Raw genomic sequence first — 21,033 nt, 5'->3', positions numbered from 1 at the left:
ACTTAAAATTTATCACAAATATAAACACACTGCTGGGGTACTAAAAAATTTCAAACTCCTTAACAACTGATGAGATTTGTCCATAATTGTGCTATGGTCTGAAGGTGTCCCTCAAAAATTCAGATGTTGCCAATATAACAGTATTAATAGGTGGTTTCTTTCAATGATGATTAGACCATGACAGTTCCTGCCTTGTGAATACCCTTATACAAGAGTTTGACTGAGGAAGTTGTTCCCCACTTGCCCTTTCATCTTCTGCCATATGAGGACCCAGTAAGCAGGCACCTTGTTCTTAAACTTCTCAGGTTCAAGCGATTCTCCCACCTAAGCCTCCCAAGTAGCTAGGACTGTAAGTGTACATTACCACGCCCGACTAATCTTTGTATTTTTTGGTAGAGACGGGGTTTCACCACGTTGGCCAGGCTGGTCTCGAACTCCTGACCTTAAGTGATCCACCTGCCTCAGCCTCCCAAAGTGCTGAGATTACACGTGTGAGCCACCATGCCTGGACTACTTCTAATTCTTTATAAATTACCCAATCTTGGCTGGGTGCAGTGGCTCACATCTGTAATCCCTGCACTTTGAGAAGTGGAGGTAGGCAGATAACCTGAGGTCAGGAGTTTGAGACCAGCTTGGCCAACATGGTGAAACCATGTCTCTACTAAAAATATAAAATTAGCCCAGAATGGTGGTGGGCACCTCTAAGCCCAGCTACTTGGGAGGCTGAAGTAAGAGAATCACTTGAACCTGGGAGGTGGAGGCTGCAGGTAGCTGAGACTGTGCCATTGCAGTCCAGCCCAGGCAAAAAAAATAAAACTCCATCTCAAAAATAAATAAATAAATAACAACCCAGTCTTGGGTATTCTGTTACAGCAGCACAAAACACATGAAGGCAATTTGTTTTACCAGAAGTATCATCTGTCAATTACTATAACGTTACTTATCAAAAGCCCAGAGAAACTGGTTTTTTGAGTTTTCACTGACCTATGGAAATGATACAAAGAAATGACCAAGCACAGAGAAACCCATTACATAATGCCTACAGTTACCTTTCTGCTATTTCCAGTTTAATATCAAGGTATTTAGGAGAGGAAAAATGTTACCCCATGTATCAGTCCTCTTTACTTATGTAAATTTCTGCAGCCAGCTTGAACTTCTTCTCCCCTAAAAATGAGATTTTCTTTTCTACCACATGGCAGGCTGCAAATTTTCTGAACTTTTATGTTCTGCTTCCCTTTTAAATGTAAGTTCCAGTTTCAGGTCATTTATTTGTTTATGCAAATAAGCATAGGCTTTTAGAAGCAGCCAGGCCACATCTTGACCACTTGGCTGCTATTAGAAATCTGTTCCACCAGATACCCTCAACAGCAAGTTCAAAGTTCAGCAGATCCCTAGAGCAGGAGCACAATGCTGCCAGTCTCTTTGCTAATGCATAGCAAGAATGACCTTTACTCCAGTTCCCCAATAAGTTCCTCATCTGAGACCTCATCAGCCTGGCCATCTCTTTCCATATCACTATCAGCATTTTGGTCAAAACCATGCAACAAGTTTCTAGGGACTTCCAAACATTCCCTCATCTTCCTGTCTTATTCTGAGCCCTCTAAACGGTTCCAACCCCTCCCCATTACTCTGTCCTCAAGTTGCAACCACATTTTCAGGTATCTTTATAGTAATGCACCACTTCTCTGGCACTAATTTTAAGAGCTGAAGCTGGGTAATTTATAAAGAGGTTTAATTTGCTCACAGTTCAGCAGGCTGTACAGGAAGCACGGCTGGGGGAGGAAACTTAAAATCATGGTGGAAGGCAAAGGGGAAGCCAGTACATTATACATAGCTGGTGCAGGAGGAAGAGAGAGCGAAGGGAGAGGTGCATTTTTAAATGTACTTCTCACACTTTTAAACAAGCATGAAAAGCCTGAGAACTCACTGTTCAGGAAAACAACAAGGGAAAAGTCTGCCTCCATGATTCAATCACTTCCCACCAGGCCCCTCCACCAACTTTGAGGATTACAATTTGACATGTAATTTGGGTGGGGACAGAGCCAAACTGTATCACCCTACACTTCCACATGGGAAAAGAAGAAAATGATAGGACTAGGATGACTGGCTGGACATTAAGAATCTACAGACTCTAGGGTAGAAAAACATGACTTTTTTCTTTGGTACTACAGATTTAAAAGTTGGTATTTTCTGGCCAGGCGTGGTGGCTCACACCTGTAATCCCAGCACTTTGGGAGGCCGAGGCGGGTGGATCACGAGGTTGAGAGATCGAGACCATCCTGGTCAACATGGTGAAACCCCATCTCTACTAAAAACAAAAAAAGTAGCTGGGCATGGTGGCACTTGCCTGTAATCCCAGCTACTCAGGAGGCTGAGGCAGGAGAATTGCCTGAACCCAGGAGGCGGAGGTTGCGGTGAGCCGAGATCACGCCATTGCACTCCAGCCTGGGTAACAAGAGCAAAACTCTGTCTCAAAAAAAAAAAAAAAGAAAAAGAAAAAGAAAAAGAAAAATTGAGTAAATTTGGACTTCCCAATTTAGATTTGATTGTTTATAAAGCTAGTTTAGTCAGATACGTAATAGTCCATTATAGCAAAAGCTTTTAGGTGTGAATGTGCTCATAATGCAGAGACGCAAACAAGATAATAGGCTTATAATCAGCATTAGATGTTTCATGAACTAACTGATAAATAACTTGGGAGAGAGGCATATAATCACTGGATTAAATGCCAGCTAGGGAGAATCATACCATCACCTGTGATGGTAATCAAACTCTCCAGAGAAATAATTTTACCTGGATAACAGAAATCAAGTGTTTAGAATCCCAGCATTTGCACTAAAAAGGACCCTATAGGCAGCAAAAGCCCATTTTTATTTTTATTTTTTCGGAGACACAGTCTCACTCTGTCACACAGGCTGGAGTGCAGTGGTACAAACACGGCTCACTGCAGCCTCTACCTGCTCTAGGCTCAAATGATCCTCTCACCTCACCCTCCCATGTAGCTGGGACTACAGCAGGCCCACACCACCATATGCAGCTAATTTTTTGTAGAAATGGGGACTTTTCTTTGTTGTCCAGGCTGGTCTTGAACTCCTGGACTCAAGCAATCTTTCCGCCTCAGACTCTCAAGGTGCTGGGATTACTGGCATGAGCCAATGCACTTGGCCATAAAAGCCTATTCTTTAAAGGCCCACTAGCTGTAGAAACCTGTGCAAGTTATTTACTAATTACTTCATCTGCAAAATGAAGGTATCCTCTGTGCAGGCACACAGTACGTACTTAACAAACACAAGCTGTTCCATTGTTTGTTAATCTCATTCATCTTACAATAAGGAGGAGATCCACAAAAGCTACTTCCCAAGGAAATACAACCAGCGTAATGGCAGAGCCTCACCTAGAGCCTACCACTCTCTGTACAACATCAAACTACTGGTGGGAGGTCTGGCATGATGACTCATGCCTGTAATCCCAGCACTTTGGGAGGCCAACGTGAAAGGATCACTTGAGTCCAGGAGTTTGAGACCAGCATGGGCAAGATAATGAGGCCCTGTCTCTATTTTTAAAAAAGAATCTATATGGCATAACTTGAGCTCTCTATTTCAGGCAAATATACGTCAGAGACAAAATTACTTAAGGGGTTAAGTGGCACAACTCACTTTCTTCCTCTGTGCCAGTTGAAGCAACATTTCTACCATCTACAGGGCCTCCTCGATTACTCTAGAAAAGTATTTTCCAACTTTTTCTGACCCATAAATAATTTTCAAAGTAGCCCAATTACAAATAATTTGCCAATTTTGCTTACACTATTAAATGACTTTAACACATTTTAGATCAGAACTTTATGAGTAAGGATGGTACAGTTTCTTCCTATCTAATGGTAGATCAACACACTGTTTAAAAAGTATAAAGTTCTAGCCAGATGCAGTGGCTCATGCCTATAATACCAGCACTTTGGGACTGCAAGGTGGGAGATCACTTGAACCTAGGACTTGTAGACTACCCCTAGCAACATGACAAAACCACATCTCTACAAAAAATACAAAAATTAGCTGAGGGTGGTTGTGCACACCTGTAATCCCAGCTACTTGGGAGGCTGAGGTGGGAGGATCACCTGAGTCCAGGAAGTCAAGGCTGCAGTGAGCCATCATCGAGCCACTGCACTCCAGCCTAGATGACAGAGTGAGACTCTGTCTCCAAAAAAAAAAAAAAAAAAAAAAGTACAAAGTTCATCTTATTACCAGCTTGCCCACCTTGGTGAAACCCCGTCTCTACTAAAAATACAAAAATTAGCCGGATGTGATGGCACATGCCTGTAACACCAGCTACTTGGGAGGCTGAAGAGGGAGAATCACTTGAACCCAGGAGGCAGAGGCCACAATAAGCCGAGAATACACCACTGCACTCCAGCCTGGGTAAGAGAGTGAGACCCTGTCTCAAAAGGAAAAAAAGTTCACCTTATTAGAATCTTTTGTAATATTCCAAAGGACAAATTTTACTTTTCCCATGTAAAAAAGGATGCATGGTATTGACTTTTACATAATTAAAATGCACAGTTTTCAAAAAATTCAAAAGTAAAATATTTGGGGCCAATAAACATGGAGGATACTTAACATTGCTAATGTAAATCAAAACCACAATTAGATGGCACCTCACACCCATTATGTTGGCCACTACCAAAAAAACAAGTTTTGGCAAGGATGCAGAGAAAATAACAAGTGTTGGCAAGAATGCAGACATTGAAACCCTTGTGTACTGTGGGTGGGGCTGTAAAACTTTCACAGCCATTATGGAAAACAGTACTGAGGTTACTCAAAAAATTAAAAATAGACCTACCATATGACCCAGCAATCACACTTCTGGACATACTCAAACCCCAAAATCTGACCTATGGAACCCAAATACACACACAAAAAATCGACCCACCCTATATACAAGTTTCACACTCCACAAATAGTGTATTTTTTTTTTCTCTCTCTCTTTTTTAAGATGGGTTCTTGTTCTGTTGTCCTGGCTGGAGTGCAGTGGCACGAATAACAGCTCGCGGCAGCCTTGACCTTCCAGGCTCAAGCAATCCTCCTGCCTCAGCCTCCTGAGAAGCTGAAACTACAGGCGCACACCACCACCCCTAGCTAATTTTTGTATTTTTTGTAGAGATGAGGTCTCACTATGTTGTCCAGGCTGGTCTCCAACTCCTGGCCTCAAATGATCCTCCCACGCCAGCCTCCCAAGTGCTGGAATTACAGGAATCAGCCACCGTGTCCAGCCAAATAGTATATTTTCTATCTGTGGTTGGTTGAAAAACTCCACTTACAGATGGATCCACATAGTTCAAACCTATGTTGTTTAATGGGCAACTGTATATCCAAAAGAATTCAAAGCAAGATCTCAAAGAGATATTTGTACACCAACATTTACTGCATATTACTCTTGGCTAACCATGAATAGTGGATCACCAAATCACCAAGCAACCCAAATGTCCACCAACAGATAGACGGATTTTAAAATGTGGTCTGTACATACAATGAAACAGTATACAGCCTTTAAAGAAAAAAACTGTCACATGCTATAAGGATGGACCTCAATGACATTATGCTAAGCAAAATAAGCTAATCACAAAGGGGCAAATACTGTTTAATCCCATGCATGTAAGTATCTAAAATAGTCAAAAATCATAGAAACCGAAAGTAGAAAGGTGGTTGCCAGGAATTTGGGGTAAAGGAAAAGTAGGAATTAATGCTCAATGGGTACAAAATTTCAGTTCTGCAAGATGAAAAAGTTCTAGAGATCTGCTGTGCAACAATGTTAATGTATTTAACACTACCGATATATTTTACATTTTAAAATGGTAAAAGTGATAAATTTAACATGTGCTTTTTACAATTTTTAAAAAAGGTAAAATGATTTAGAAACTACATGTATGTTAGGCACAAGGCAGGTTCTCAGCAAACAGTAGTTCTATTACGTGCAGGCATTTGGTAGGGAGGTACTCGTATATATACATATAGAATATATGAAATTTCACTATAGGCTATGACATCAAAAAATAGAAAAGCTTCTTTAATTATGACTGAAACTATTTCACTGTTTAAGAACAATTAACTGTCTAGTTGTCTTAGATTTTTGTCATTTGCTTAAAGCACTTCTGTAGTCCTTAGTATCAAAAACTATGGCACTAAAATAGATAAAGTAGTCATGCCGTATTATCTGATACCTTTTTTTTTTAACTTCCTGGAGACATCTTGATATATACTATGAATTTAGCCCATATGAATGCAGCTGAGATAAAGATCACTGGGATCTGATTCAAGCCTATAATCCCACAGCTCTGAGAGGACAGAGTGGCAGGCCACTCTGGGCAACATACAAGACCCCATCTCTACAAGAAATAAAAAATAAAAAAATTAGCCCCACATCATGTCTCATGTCTATAGTCCCAGCTACTTGGGGGACTGAGACAGAGAAGATCCCTTGAACCCAGGGGTTCGAGAATACAGTAAGCTATGATCACGCCACTCCACTCCACTCTGGGCAACAGAGTGAAATCCTGTGTACCATTAAAAAAAAAAAAAAAATGAAAGAAAAAGAAACATCATTGTAAGTTCAATTTGCAGAATCATCATTTCATGTTTTGGGGGGGCTTTTCTTGCCTCAGTTTCTCAAGTTTTCTGACTTTGAACAACAGTCTACCAAGGATATACATTAAAATGTTATAGTGATCAATATCATGACAGCAGCTAACATAGTACACTGGGTGAGGGTAGTACTTAAATAATTACTGAATTGCTTACAGAAAAGAGGTTTCCCAAGTCCCAAATCAACTTCACAAATATTTTATTAGTACTTACAATGTACAAAAAGCCTTTTTTAAGCTCTGCCCTACATACAAATAAAAAGAAGCTAAAGTGAAGGGAAGAGGCCAGGCATGGTGGCTCACACCTGTAATCCCAGCACTTTGGAAGGCCAAGAAGGCGGACCACAAGGTCAGGAGATGGAGACCATCCTGGCCAACATGGTGAAACCCCGTCTCTACCAAAATACAAAAATTAGCTGGGCGTGGTGGCACGTGCCTGTAATCCCAGCTACTCAAGAGGCTGGAAAAGGAGAATCCCTAGAACCAGGGAGTCAAAGGTTGCAGCAAGCCGAGATGGAGCCACCACACTCCAGCCTGGCAACAAAACAAGACTCCGTCGGCCGGGCGCGGTGGCTCAAGCCTGTAATCCCAGCACTTTGGGAGGCCGAGGCGGGTGGATCACGAGGTCAGGAGATCGAGACCAACGTGGTCAACATGGTGAAACCCCGTCTCTACTAAAAATACAAAAAATTAGCTGGGCATGGTGGCACGTGCCTGTAATCCCAGCTACTCAGGAGGCTGAGGCAGGAGAATTGCCTGAACCCAGGAGGCGGAGGTTGCGGTGAGCCGGGATCGCGCCATTGCACTCCAGCCTGGGTAACAAGAGCGAAACTCCGTCTCAAAAAAAAAAAAAAAAACAAGACTCCGTCTCCCAAAAAAGGGGGGAAGAAGGAGAGAGAAAAAGACAAAAGAGTAATACACATGTTATGGTACTTCTTTCTAAGCAGGAAAGAAACTGCCTAATTTGATTGGGATGGGAGGGGGTGCTTTTTCAAGCCACAAGCTAAACAGCATCTTGAGATGCTGAAATAAGGAAGATATTCCAGAAACAGGACAGGCACAGAATCTCCACGTGAAACTTCCTGTAGTAAAAAACAAAGTGAGATCAACAGGAGAAAGACATAAGAAAACTACCAGAGCTGGGCACACAGCAGCCCAGGCGTGTAATCCCAATACTTTGGGAGGCCAAGGTGGGAGGATCGCTTGAGCTTAGTAATCTGAGACCAGCCTGGGCCACATGGTGAAACTCCGTCTCTACCGAAATACAAAAAATTAGCTGGGCACGGTGGCATGTGCCTGTGGTTCCAGCTATTCAAGAGACTGAGGTCGGAGGATTACTTCAGCCCAGGAGGTGGGGGTTGTAGTGAGCCACGACTGTGTCAGTGTACTCCAGATTTGGTGGCAGAGCAAAACCCCGTCTCAAAGAAAGAAAGAAAACCACCAGAGATAATACTAATTCAGAGAGTTTGGGCTGTTCTATGGACTACTTGGAATGCTACCTTCAGGAGTTTGTCAAGTTGAATCCACAGGCATGAGAAGATTGAAGTGGGCAATGCCACGACCACCTACAGAGGTGGTAAATACCACCCAATGGAGGTCAACGGCTTGCTTTATATAGCTTTTCTTTGTTAAACAGGGAAAAGGAAAAGTTATGTATTACTTGTATATTGAAGAAAAACTAAAAATTTATTGTCAGGGCAAATTAGGTGTTGAGCAGAAGAAAGAACTGGTACTTTACAAAAATAAAATAGTGTATAGAAATCAAGTATATATGCTCTGATAAGCCATCTGTTTCTATAATAAAAACATTTACTCAATTGTCAAAATAGGCTGTTTGGCAATCATCATTTCTACACGCCATATTCTAAGACTGAGGTTACTTTTCACATTTAATATTCTCATTTATCCTTTTAAGAAAAAATTTAAGGTTTAACTCACTAATAAATGACAAGGTTTGAATTATGCAAAATGAAGAGAATTACTAAATATGGATCATTTTAAAAATATTTAGCTTAATAAAAAAAATTTTTCATGCCACACCTAACAGTATATGAATAATATCCTTTTAGTTTACATGTTTCTGCAAACGCATAACATTGTTACACTAACTGATTTGAATTAAGAAAAATGTTTTCACATAATTTATCTGATTATGCTTCCCATATTGAAGTTTTAACTTGATCATTATATTGTTAAAAATACATAAAATCAAACAAAAATTAAGGATAAAATATTTGCAACACAATCTGAGAGATAATGTGACTATGTACCCAGCGCATATAAAGACCTCGTACCACTCAACCAATCCAATTTTTTAAATGAACAAAAGACTTGAATAAAAAAAAAAAGGATACACATGGCCAATAAGCATATGAAAAGATGATCCAACATCATTGATCATCTGAGAAACACAAACCCACAATGAGATACTTAGAACTCATTTAATAGCCAAAATTTAAGACTGGCAACACGAAGTGTCAATGAAAATGTGGAGAAACTGTAACTCCTGCACAATTACAACTGTAACTTTCAATGTAAAATGGCACAACTATTTTGGAAAAGAGTTTAACAGTTTCTTATATGGTAAAATCAATATTTACCACTAAAACATGTCCAGGAAAGACATAGAAATGATCATAGCAGCTTTATCAATAACTGAAAACAGTCCTATGTGTCCATCCCTGGGTAAACAAATTTAAAAACTGTAGTATACTCCTCCAGTAGAATACTACAAGCGGGGTGTCATGGCTGACACCTGCAATCCCAACATTTTAGGAGGCCAAGGCAGGAGAACTGCTTGAGCCCAGGAGTTGGTGACCAGCCTGGTCAACACAGGAAGATCCCATCTCTACAAAAAATAGTAATAAGGTAGCTGGGTATGGTGGTACATGCCTGTGGTCCTAGCTACTTAGAGAGGCTGAGGTGACAGGTTTGATTAAGGAGGTCAAGGTTGCAGTGAGCCGAGATCTCACCACTGCACTCCTGTCTGGACAACAAAGCAAGAACCTGTCTAAAAAAAAAAAAAAAAAGTTGAGAGAATGACTGTAAAGGAGCATGAAAAGACTCAGAGATGATGGCAACTATCATAGATCTTGATCAAGGTAGTGATGCAGGTGCATACATTTGTCAAAACTCCTCGAATCATACCCTTCAAATGTATGCTTTTTATTGTATGTAAATTATACTTCAATACAGCAGTTGTTTTAACTAAAAATTAATATAATTTGACAATACCTATTAAAACTAGAAATGTTCATAATCTTTTTTTGTTGTTTTATTTTTTGGTGTCCATAATCTTAAAGCAGCCAACTCTATAGAAAATTGTCACACAAATGTTCAGATACATAAGGATGTTCACTTCTTTTCAGTAGAGAAAGTGTCAATCACAATGAATTGGTTTGTTGTGTAATGCACATTCATAAACTGGAATACTACGCATCCCACTTACAGAAGAGGTACAGCTGGATGCCTTAGGGCAGGGGGCAGCAAACTTTCTCTGAAAGGGCCACATGCTAATTATTTTAGGCTTCGCAGGCAACATCTAGTCTCCCTTATATATTCTTGAAGGGAGTGGGATGGTGTTGTTTTACAGCTCTTTTTAAAATGTTAACGTTACCTTGTGGGCCTTACAAAAAATGATCCCTGACTGAGAGATCAGGACTTTGAAGCTAACGTGCCCAAATTAAAATCCTTCCTCTACCACTAACTACTTGTTAACTAATTTATCTCTTGATATTACAGTATCTATATAAAACAATGACTTAGAATAGTATCAAGCACAGTGAGCCCTAAAGGAACATTATTTTTTAATAAAATAGATCTCTCTGTATTGACCTTAAAAAAAAAAATATGTTATAACCAAATAACTTGGTCCCGTTTTTATAAAATAAATGTAAAAATACATATTCATATATGAATACATTTGAAAATTTGGGGAAGAATATACACCAAACTGTTATAGGCAGGGAATGAGATAATGGGGATCAATAACACCTTCATTTTATAAATGTCTAAATTGTTTCCATAAATTAAATTGAACATATATTACTTATTAAATCAACAGACATTTCTAAATTGAAATAGATAAAACATGTGTGGTACCATTTTCCTAACTACCAGTCCTAAGCACATAATTTTAACTTGAGAAATGTTTTTGGTTCCATTCATGAGAAAGTACATCAACTCTTTTTTTTTTTTTTTGAGACTGAGTTTCACTCTTGTTACCCAGGCTGGAGTGCAATGGTGTGATCTCGGCTCACCGCAACCTCCGCCTCCTGGGTTCAGGCAATTCTCCTGCCTCAGCCTCCTGAGTAGCTGGGATTACAGGCACGCGCCACCATGCCCAGCTAATTTTTTGTATTTTTAGTAGAGACGGGGTTTCACTATGTTGACCGGGATGGTCTCGATCTCTTGACCTTGTGATCCACCCGCCTCGGCCTCCCAAAGTGCTGGGATTACAGGCTTGAGCCACCGCGCCCGGCCAACTCTTTCAAATAACATTGGTACAATAACAATAACTAGAAATCATTTATCAAACACTTTCTGTCAGGTACAGTTCTAAGGACTTCACATGTACCAATTCCTTAAATCCTCACAACCACCTTATCAGATATTATCATTATCCCTGACATTTTATAGATATGGATGCTCAGACATCAAGAGGGTAACACCCCAGACACAAATTGGTAGCTCAGGGCTTTGAACAAACTGTTTTCCAACACAGTTTCCAAAGACCACACCCTTAGAACTCTACTCTCCTCCCCTCTCAAATGCGTACTATTGTCACTCTGGTGGAGAAAGAAATCCTCAAAGATAACCTTTCATCTGCCTAGGGTTTCACACCGTACCTTCCATCAAACTACAATTACTTTTTTTTTTTTTTTTTTTGAGAGGAGTTTCATTCTTGTTGCCCAGGCTGGAGTACAGTGGCACGATCTCAGCTCTCCGCAACCTCCACCTCCCAGGTTCAAGCCATTCTCCTGCTTCAACCTCCCCAGTAGCTGGGATTACAGGCATGCGCCACCATGCCCAACTAATTTTGTATTTTTGGTGGAGACGGGGTTTCTCCATGTTGGTCAGGCTGGTCTCAAACTTCCGACCTCAGGTGATCCACCCACCTCAGCCTCCCGAACTGCTGGGATTACAGGCAAGAGCCACTGCGCCCAGCCAATTACCAACTTTTAAATGTAACTTTCTGAATGATTCAAATAAACTCATTTGGAGCTGACATATCTTTAATGAACCAGAAAGCCAGCGGATAACACAGAACAGACAACGGAGTAGATAATATGGGGTCAAACAGAACTAAGTTTAGATCCTGACTGCAAATTCACCGCTGGATAATCCTGGGCAAATTCTTAACTCCTCCCCTGTAGACAGTTTCCTTACCTGTAAAGGTTTTCAGGGTATGTTATTAAATTTTGTATTCTGGAAAGATATATTTATGTATAATGTAAAATTTGCCATTTTTAAGTGTACAATTCTACAGCATTAAGTATATTCAAAATATTGTTCAACGATCACTATTATCCATCTCCAGAGTTTTTCACCATTTTAAACAATAATTCTGTATCATTAAATAATAATTCCCCACTCACCTTTCCCCTCATAGCCCTGGTAACCTCTATTATACTTTCTGTCTCCATAGAGTTGCCTATTCTAGCTACCTCATACAAATGAAATCATACAATATTGTATTTTTGTACAAAAGGTTGTGTCTGGCTTATTTCACTCACCATAACATTCTCCGGGTCCATCCATGTATCAGAATTTCTTTTTATGTCTGAAATATTTTGAAAGTCTTATTTTATTTTGAAATTTCCTTCTGAAATGCTGAAATATCAGAATTTCATCCCTTTCTTGTCCTTCTTTCACTCCCTCTATGTTTTCATTGGTGTATATACCACATTCTGTTAATTCACCTGTTGATAAGACATGGGGTCATTTTTACAAAAATTAAAAACGAGAGCTGGGTACGGTGGGTCACACCTGTGATCCCAGCACTTGGGGAGGCTGAGGTCGGCGGATTGCTTTAGTTCAGGAGTTTGAGACCAGCCTCAGCAATATGGCAAAACCCTGTCTCTATAAAAAATACAAAAATTAGCCAGGTGTGATAGCATGCACCTGTAGTCCCAGCTACTTGGACGGCTGAGGTAGGAGGATCGCTTTAGCCCAGGAGGCAGAGGTTTCAGTGAGCTGAGATCATGCATCTGCACTCCAGCCTGGGAGACAGCCAGATCCCGGTCTCAAAAAAATTTTTTTTCATATAAAAATGTTGGATAACTGCCTAGGCGGGGACTAAAATGGTCTTTCCTAAGGATCCAGCAAGATGGCAGAGGTAAAGGAGAAGCAGCAGCTGACCTTCCGCAAGTTCGCCTACCGCAGCGTGGACCTGGACCAGCTGCTGGACATGTCCTACAAAGCAGCTGATGTAGCTACACAGTCCGCGCCAACGGCGGCCGCTGAACCCCGGCCTGCTGCGGAAGTAGCAGTAGCTGCCAAAGCGTCTGCCTAAGGCCAAGGAAGCGCCGCCCATGGAGAAGCCGGAAGTGGTGAAGACACACCAGCAGGACAAGATCATTCGGTCCAAGATGGTGGGCAGCACGTGGGCGTCTACAACAGCAAGACCTTCCACCAGGTGGAGATCAAGCCAGAGATGATCGGCCACTACCTGGGCAAGTTCCCCATCACCTACAAGCCTGTGAAGCACGGCCGGCAGGGCACTGGGGCCACCCACTCCTCCCGCTTCATCACCCTCAAGTAGTGGCTCCACTAATAAAGGCACACATTTCTCCCCCCCAAAAAAATGTTTAAAAAGTATCCAGACCAGACACACAGAGTAACCCCAGCACTTCGGGAGGCCGAGGCAGGCGAATCACCTGAGGTCAGGAGTTCAAGACTAGCCTGGCCAATATGGTGAAACCCAGTCTCTACTAACCCTATAAAAATTAGCTAAGGCCAGGCAGTGACTCATGTCTGTAATCCTAGCACTTTTTGGAAGCCAGGGCAGGTGGATCGCCTGAGGTAAGGAGTTTGAGACCAACCTGGCCAAGATGTTGAAATCCTATCTCTACTAAAAATGTAAAAATTAGACAGGCATGGTGGTGCATACCTGTAATCCCAATTACTCGGGACGCTGAGGCAGGAGAATCGCTTGAACCCAGGAGGCAGAGATTGCAGTGAACCAAGATGGCACCACTGCACTCCAGACTAGGTGAGAGTGAGATCTGTCTCAAAAAAAAAAAAAAAAAAAAAAAATTAGCAGAGGATGGTGGGGCAACGCTTACAGTCCCAGATACTCTGGAGGCTGAGGCACAAGAATTAACTTTCGAGACTCCATCTCAAATAAAGTAAATATCTGGGTCAGTCACAGTGGCTCAGGCTGTAATCCCCACACTCTGGGAAGCCAAGACAGGAGGATTGCTTGGGGCCAAGAGTCTGAGACCAACCTTGGCAGCAAAGCAGGATCACATCTCTACAAAAAATAAGATTAGCCAGCACAATGTTGTGCACTGTTAATACCAGTTACTCAGGAGGCTGAGGCAGGAGGATCCCCTGAGCCCAGGAGTTCAAGGCTGCAGTGAACTATGATCTTGTTCTGTCTTGCTATTGTTAACAGAAAACAAGACCAATTAATAAGAAACTGTTAACCATAAATCTATACACATACTGTTAACCATAAATCTATACACACATTTGTCATACTTTTATACCAAGTAGTGGAACAATGGCAAGATATGGAATGGTACAGCCATCTTAGAAATTTACCAGCTATAACTTTGGAGGTATCATTGAATTTGCTAATCCATATTTAAATCATTTTAAAAGAATGATGGGGAGCATCCCAATAAACAATCCAATTACATGGTCACTACATCCTTCAGTTTTAGCTCCAAAACCTACCTCAATTTACTCCAATAAAGAACTCATGAATTATAACAAAATTACTTTTCAATTAAAAGATCTACTACTCTCTCACCCTTTTCCTTCCTTTTATTTTTGTAAAGGGATCATCAATATCAACATTTAATCAAATTAAGTAGATACTAAGTATCCAGATGATTCATAAAGTTCTCTCCAGTTGCCTGAGTGTAACAGTTGCACCTAAAAGATACCTAGTTTTCAAAAGTAAATAACTAGAAAAACTTGGAATTTGTTCACCTTGACAACTATTTTTCTCTGTAATCATTCCCTCTTAAAAAGGGAGAAAAATACCCTTCTAAGCTCCTCACGACATGAATATTAATATATCCTGTTGACTTTGCAAATTCCTTTGTCAAATTATTTCCCTACCTTTTTTCTATTTCCTTAATTCATTTAACTATACTTAAAACCCCTATTCTCTAGCAACTACCAATGTAGGTGCTAGGTATACAAAAAAAAAAAAAAAAAAGCCCTACAGGGAGGCACTTTGACTGTAGGGAAGAGAGGGATGCATAAACAAGTGATTACAATATAATTGAGTCATGCTACAATAAAATATGATCCAAGACCTGTGGGAACACAAGAGTGTCTGGGAATTCAGGGAAAACTTCCAGAAGGTAAAGTATCATCTGACCATGAAGCTTTCTCTGAATTTAATGGACTTCTGCTCTTCACTTACGCTCTCCCTCAAAGGTTTCACCTACCCATACAGAATCTATCACGATTTACAGAAAATTTGTCATCTATACTGATATAAAGACTTCAAGGCTAATCCGTAAATAATTTCTAATTAATTGCAGAATACATTATACTGGAGGATTTGTTCTTCTTGGTTTTTAAAAAGCAGATCAATTTTCTCAATCATTGTTCATATAAAGGGTAATATTAAAATAAATTCACACTCCTTAAGCATGCTACCTCAAATGAAGAAAGACATCCTGGAAAAATTCCAGTATGACTTGGAGAAATTTGCCTAAAATTTTTAAATGGCCAACATAAAGATATTCACTTATATATATATATGTGCAAGGCAAAGCTAGGTATCAAAGTATCAGAACTTTTTCTAACTATACTAGATTAACAGTGTGTTTTTTTTAAATCACTGCTACTTAAACTGACTAAATACATTCTCAAGTTGTACCAGAAAATAATTTAAGATGAATTTTTAAACCAATTCCCCAGAGATGTTTTCCAAAATATCTCAAGGCAAGTACAAAGAATAGTAATTATCAAATACAGAATACGCAAGGGCAAAAGTTAGAAATTTTTATCCTAGACCAAACGTGGTGGCTCATGTCTGGAATCCTAGCACTTTGGGAGTCTGAGGCAGGCAGATCACTTGAGGTCAGGAGTTCGAGATCAGCCTGGCCAACATGGCGAAACCCCCTCTCTGCTAAAAATACAAAAATTAGCTTGGCATGGTGGCACATGCCTGTAGTCCCAGCTACTCCGGAGGCTGAAGCAGGCAAATAGCTTAAACCCAGAAGGCAGAGACTGCAGTGAGCACAGATGGGTCCTGCACTCCAGCCTGGACAACAGAGCAAGGCTCTGTCTCAAAAAAGAAAAAATTATCCTAAAATATCTGAATCTCTGCCAAAAATCTGCATAACTAGCTCATCTCATAAGGAACAGGAGTATTCGGATTTTTTAAATACAGAATTATTAGTATCTAATATAAACATTACTTTTTTGTTATGTCTCAACACTTAGACCAGCACCTAGAATGACTGTACAGTGGTGTCAACACTCTCCAAAATATATGTAACAAATTTATACTGCATTTGTCTCCATTTTTATGAAACCACAAGGAAGTAGATGTACATTAGATCTTTATCAGATAGGACAGTGCAACCAGAAGAACGTCTATGTTTTTCTAACTTCTTTTCTTGGAACATATTCACTTTCCACAAAAACGAGAATTTAAGATGCTATTTCCCTGTTTCTGGGAAATCTTAAATATTACATAACCCAGCACACCTCCAAAAAGAGAAAACAAGATGCTTTATATCTATGACTAGAATCCTACCTATTCCTAACTTTAGAGACCATAAATGGGAAGCTAAAATATATCAAAAGTATCTAAAATATATATACTTTTCTTGCAAATAAAATTACAAATCAACAAGTTAGGATTACACACTCGATCCATATTCCTAAATATGAATTAGTTGCTAATGCTTATGAAGAGTAATAGAAAATAAACTCCAAAACCTCAAGAATTATAGGCTACATTCAACTACAACATTCGTGTTTTTCAAAGGTTTATCAAATATTATTTTATGTGACATCAAAACGCCACAAAACTAATGACTTGCTTGAAACATAAAAAACAAGCCTTTAAGTATATAGCAAAGACACATTTTTATTTCCAAATGAATTTAAATTTTACAGATCCTGGGTGATAAAGGAAGTTTAACTGTGGACAGCACACGTTAAATTTCTTAGGCAACAAACATTTCTGCATCCAGTCTTTTCTGAATCACCAAAGCTATTGTTCACAGAAAACAAGACCAATTAATAAGAAACTGCTAACCATATAATCTAAACGCACATTTGTCATAGGCATTCTATCACCTACTTCTACCTCCTCATCCTCATTCAACCCGTTGGGATTTGGGGAATAATCGTTGGCTGAATGACAGTTGATTTCGTTAGCACCTGTCGCCATTCTCAGATGTATCACACAAGTTGGCCAAAACAGCTTGTAATTTTTTTTTTTTTTTTTTTTTAAGGATTACGATTCTTCAGAAAGTGGGAACTCACTAGGCGTTCACCAAGTTTTCCAAAAGATCATGCTTCTCGATTCCTCCCGCTTCCCAAAACTATCCCTGTGGCACAGATTTTTGGGGGGAGTGGAAGGGGATGTACACAATGAAGTGGGAATTCAACAGGAAGCACTCCAAAAGCACAATCAAGAGAGAGCAGAGCAGCTCGACTCTTCCCTCAAACTTAGCATAAAGCCAGACCAGGCGGCGAAGGCAGCCCGGGACCGCCGGAGCTAAGGGGGTTTCGGGCTGCGTCCTGGAGAAACATCACAGGCGAAGCTACTCCGAGTTCCCCGCCGCGAACGCCGTCCCGCAGCCGCCGCGGCCCCAGCCCGGGGTCGGCGCGCCCGGGGCCGGGGGCGTGCGCCAGGCGGGGGCCGAGCCCTGCCCACCCCGGCCGCGGCCCGCGCCTCCCCACGCCCCTCTCCCGACCGCCGGCGGGCCGGGATGTCGTGCCCCTTCCCTCGCGCCGAGCCCTCCGGAGACACAGTCCGTCCTTTGTCTGAGTGCCGGCTCGGCGGCTGGGTCCCACCAACTTGTGTCTGTCCCGTCCCACCCGTGCGCTCCCGCCGCGGCCGCGCCACACAAAGGAGACTTGAGGCTCGGGCTGCCACCCTGGACTGGGCACCGGAACGCCCCGACCCCAGCCCCGGCGCCCCGGTCAGGGCGAGCACCGGGAAAGGAGCCCCCCGCACGCCCCCCGCCCCGCAGCTCTGGGGGTCCGCGCTGCCGCACTCGCGGGGTACCGCCGGCTAGCCCGAAGCTCACAGCTCCTTCCGGGGGGGTCTCCCCTCACCCTCCACCCCCCGCACGCCTACAAACGCGGCGCCCCTCTCAGCCCCGCTCTGGCGATACCCCGGACCGGCACAGCGGCGGCGGGGAGGTCTTGGCGCCGCCGCCGCCGCCCGGTTCGCACTCCCGGAGCTCCGCCGGCCGGGCCGCCCGCAGGGGCGCGTTACCTTCTTCCCGCGCGCCGGCTCGCGTCGTTCCCGCGCGTCGCTCTCGCGCGCCGCCGCCGCCGCCGGGGCTCCACTGCCTTCTGTGTCCCACCGGGTGTCCGACGCGACCGGACCGAGCGCCAAACGCGGCAGCCCAATCGCCATCGCTTTTATTTGGCCCCCCCAGCCCAATCAAGCGCCGCCCCGATTGGCGGGACGCGAGGCGGGCGCCCGTCCAATCACAGGGCCCGCCGAGCTCGAAGGCGCCGAGCCAGCCCCACGCAGAAGGCGCTCTGGGCTCGCGGGCGGGCGCTGGCGGCGCGTGCGCGCGCGGGCGGCGGCGGAGCTCGCTCTGAGGGACGCGGCTGGCAGTGTGGAAGCGCCGCCGCCAGTCCCTTTGTTCTTTCGCTGAACACACGGCGCCTCTCAGGAAGGCGGTGGTCAGGCAGGCCGGGACGGGGAGACTTCGCGGGGGTCCGGAGCCAGCCGCGGGCGGGAGGCGGGGAGGGTGGGTGGCGGGAACCGGCCGAAGGGCGGGACGACGCGTCCGCGACTCTTGGCGGGAACCTGCGCCGCGGAGTTCCCGGGCGGGGGCGGGGCGGGGGCTGCAAGCCAAGTTTGAACCAGTTCAAAACTCGGGGGTGGTAACGGTTTTAACCGCCGCGCTCGTTTCCCCGCGCTCGGAGCCGCGGCCCGGGCCCGCCGCCTGTGGTGGTTCCCGGGGAGGGGACGGAGCGGGTCCTAGAGGTCGACTCTGCTGCGGCGCCGCGTGTGCGGGGAGACCCTCGCCTGGGCCCACGCGCTGCCCCCCGCCCCGTTGCTTCCTTTTTATTTTTTTAAGGCGGAGTTTCGCTCTCGTTGCCCAGGCTGGAGGGCACTGGCGCGATCTTCGCTGACTGCAACCTCCGCCTTCCGGGTTCAAGCGATTCTCCGGCCTCCGCTTCCCGGGTAGGTGGGATGACAGGCATGCGCCACCACTCCCGGCTAGTTTTTCATTTTCAGTAGAGGTGAGGTTTCTCCATTTTGGTCGGGCTGGTCTCGAACTCCCGATCTCATGGGATCCGCCCGCCCGCCTGGGCCCTCCAAAGTGCCGGGATGACTGGCCCGAACCGCCGCGCCCGCTTACTCCTGTCTGCTGCTGCCTGCTGTCCGCGGCTTTCCCCCGGCCGCTGGACTTCGGCTGACCGAGCTTGCAGTGCTCTTCGCCCTAGAAACCTGTGAAAGGGCGACGTTACTGCCATGTCAGACCCTTCCAGTGTTTGCAGTTCCTAGCACGTGTCAGTGTTAAAAATCGTTCATCGAGATGAGCGCGGTTCACTTGCCGCCTCTGCAAAGTGTGAGGATGATTGCAGTATTTTTTAGTGATTAAAAAAAATGATCTTCGTTGTTGGGGGGGCAACCTGTCTCAACCCAGAGGAATTGGAGATTCTGCTTAGGATATAATCTCTCCTGTTGCTTCATGTGGCAATGCAGCTAAGAGTATTCCGAATTTATTTTTACTAGGATGTGTATCTATGGGATCAAATACCAGTGTCATGTAAACCGAGATTCCATATTGAGAGTTCAGACTGGAAACTGAAAATAAGGTCACCTATGAACTGTGGGGGTAAAAATCGGAAAAAATATTTTTAGTGATATTTTTTAATGACTCCAGAATTTTTCATCTGATGAATCAAGCCCGATAATTTTCCCACCTTTCCTAAATCACCGTGCCATTCCTCACATATATTCTGAACCACTCCAGTGTTAGAAAGTATATATGAAGGGAAGCTAAAAGATAAAGAGAAATAAGCAATCATTTGCCCAGATAAAAACAAAATTATCTTATGAATCACTGATAGGACTGCAAAAAGTAAATACGTTATGCAACTGAGATGTGATTGTAAAATAATGAATTACAGCTGTCATTACTTACAGTCACCAATATGTTCATTTTCCAAGATAAAATGCTTCTATGTAGGCCAGCAGTTTACAGTTTTAAACCAACAATTTAAGTCTCAGAAATTAACTACTTATCCCTAAGAATTTATCAGTCCTATAATACTAAATATTAAAATGCGTTTTTAAAGAGGAAGACCAAGGAGATTACGTTAGAGACTAACTTAAAGCAGTATGTAAATATATGCAACATAGTGTGAAATATATACATGGTTAGACATTTAGCACCAAGGAATGATGATCAAAATGCACCAGGCAAGGCTTGGTGGTTTGCACCTATAATCCCAGTACTCGGAAGCTGAGGTGGGAAGCTCCTGAGACCAGCCTGGGCAACAGAGCAAGACCCCATCTCTACAAAAAAATTTTTTTTAATTACTGGCTGCGGTGGCATGGTCCCAGCTGCCTCCCAAGGCCAAGGTGAGGGGACTGCTTGAGCTCAGGATCTCTAGGTTACAATGAGCCATGATTGCATCACTGCACTGCAGCCTGGGCAACAGAGTGAGAGCCCATCTCTTAAAAGAAAAAAATAGAGTGGTTGGACAGAATATTAGTACCAAGTGAATGTTTTTTTGTTTTTTTTTTTTGAGACGGAGTTTCGCTCTTGTTACCCAGGCTGGAGTGCAATGGCGTGATCTCGGCTCACCGCAACCTCCGCCTCCTGGGTTCAGGCAATTCTCCTGCCTCAGCCTCCTGAGTAGCTGGGATTACAGGCATGCGCCACCATGCCCAACTAAAGAAGGATTTCATTGTATGTGGGGGTCGTATGATATCTTGTGACTCCTTTCTGTATATTGACAAATACAGGAAAATTAGGAGGGGGAAGAAGTATTTTGCTTTT

The 21,033-nt window shown here is 43.2% G+C and overlaps 1 protein-coding gene and 1 pseudogene across 11 annotated transcripts in view; one reads left to right on the top strand and one right to left on the bottom strand.

The window, feature by feature from the left end:
- EZH2 (enhancer of zeste 2 polycomb repressive complex 2 subunit) overlaps positions 1 to 18,403 on the bottom strand; it is a 77,749-nt gene extending 59,346 nt beyond the window's left edge. For 4 of the 11 annotated variants that reach the window (XM_074378955.1, XM_074378951.1, XM_074378958.1 and 1 more), the window contains exons 1-2: positions 13,743 to 17,625; positions 12,367 to 12,552 (exon numbers count right to left, since the gene is read on the bottom strand). Coding sequence is in view for 1 of the 11 variants with exons in the window: in XM_074378959.1 (XP_074235060.1) it covers positions 12,367 to 12,387 (21 nt within the window). In the remaining 10 variants the exon portion in view is untranslated. Of the gene's footprint in view, positions 1 to 12,366; positions 12,553 to 13,742; positions 17,626 to 18,278 lie in introns of those variants that run through there. The other 7 variants (XM_039472929.2, XM_074378956.1, XM_074378952.1 and 4 more) reach the window with 3 other exon arrangements.
- On the top strand, positions 12,960 to 13,394 carry LOC101052143 (small ribosomal subunit protein uS19 pseudogene; annotated as a pseudogene).
- Positions 18,404 to 21,033: the final 2,630 nt, after the last annotated feature.

The sequence above is a fragment of the Saimiri boliviensis genome, chromosome 10, assembly GCF_048565385.1.
Source record: "Saimiri boliviensis isolate mSaiBol1 chromosome 10, mSaiBol1.pri, whole genome shotgun sequence".
NCBI classification, from domain to species: domain Eukaryota; kingdom Metazoa; phylum Chordata; class Mammalia; order Primates; family Cebidae; genus Saimiri; species Saimiri boliviensis.
Note: the sequence above shows the minus strand (reverse complement) of the source record. Positions and strands in the feature narration are given on the sequence as shown.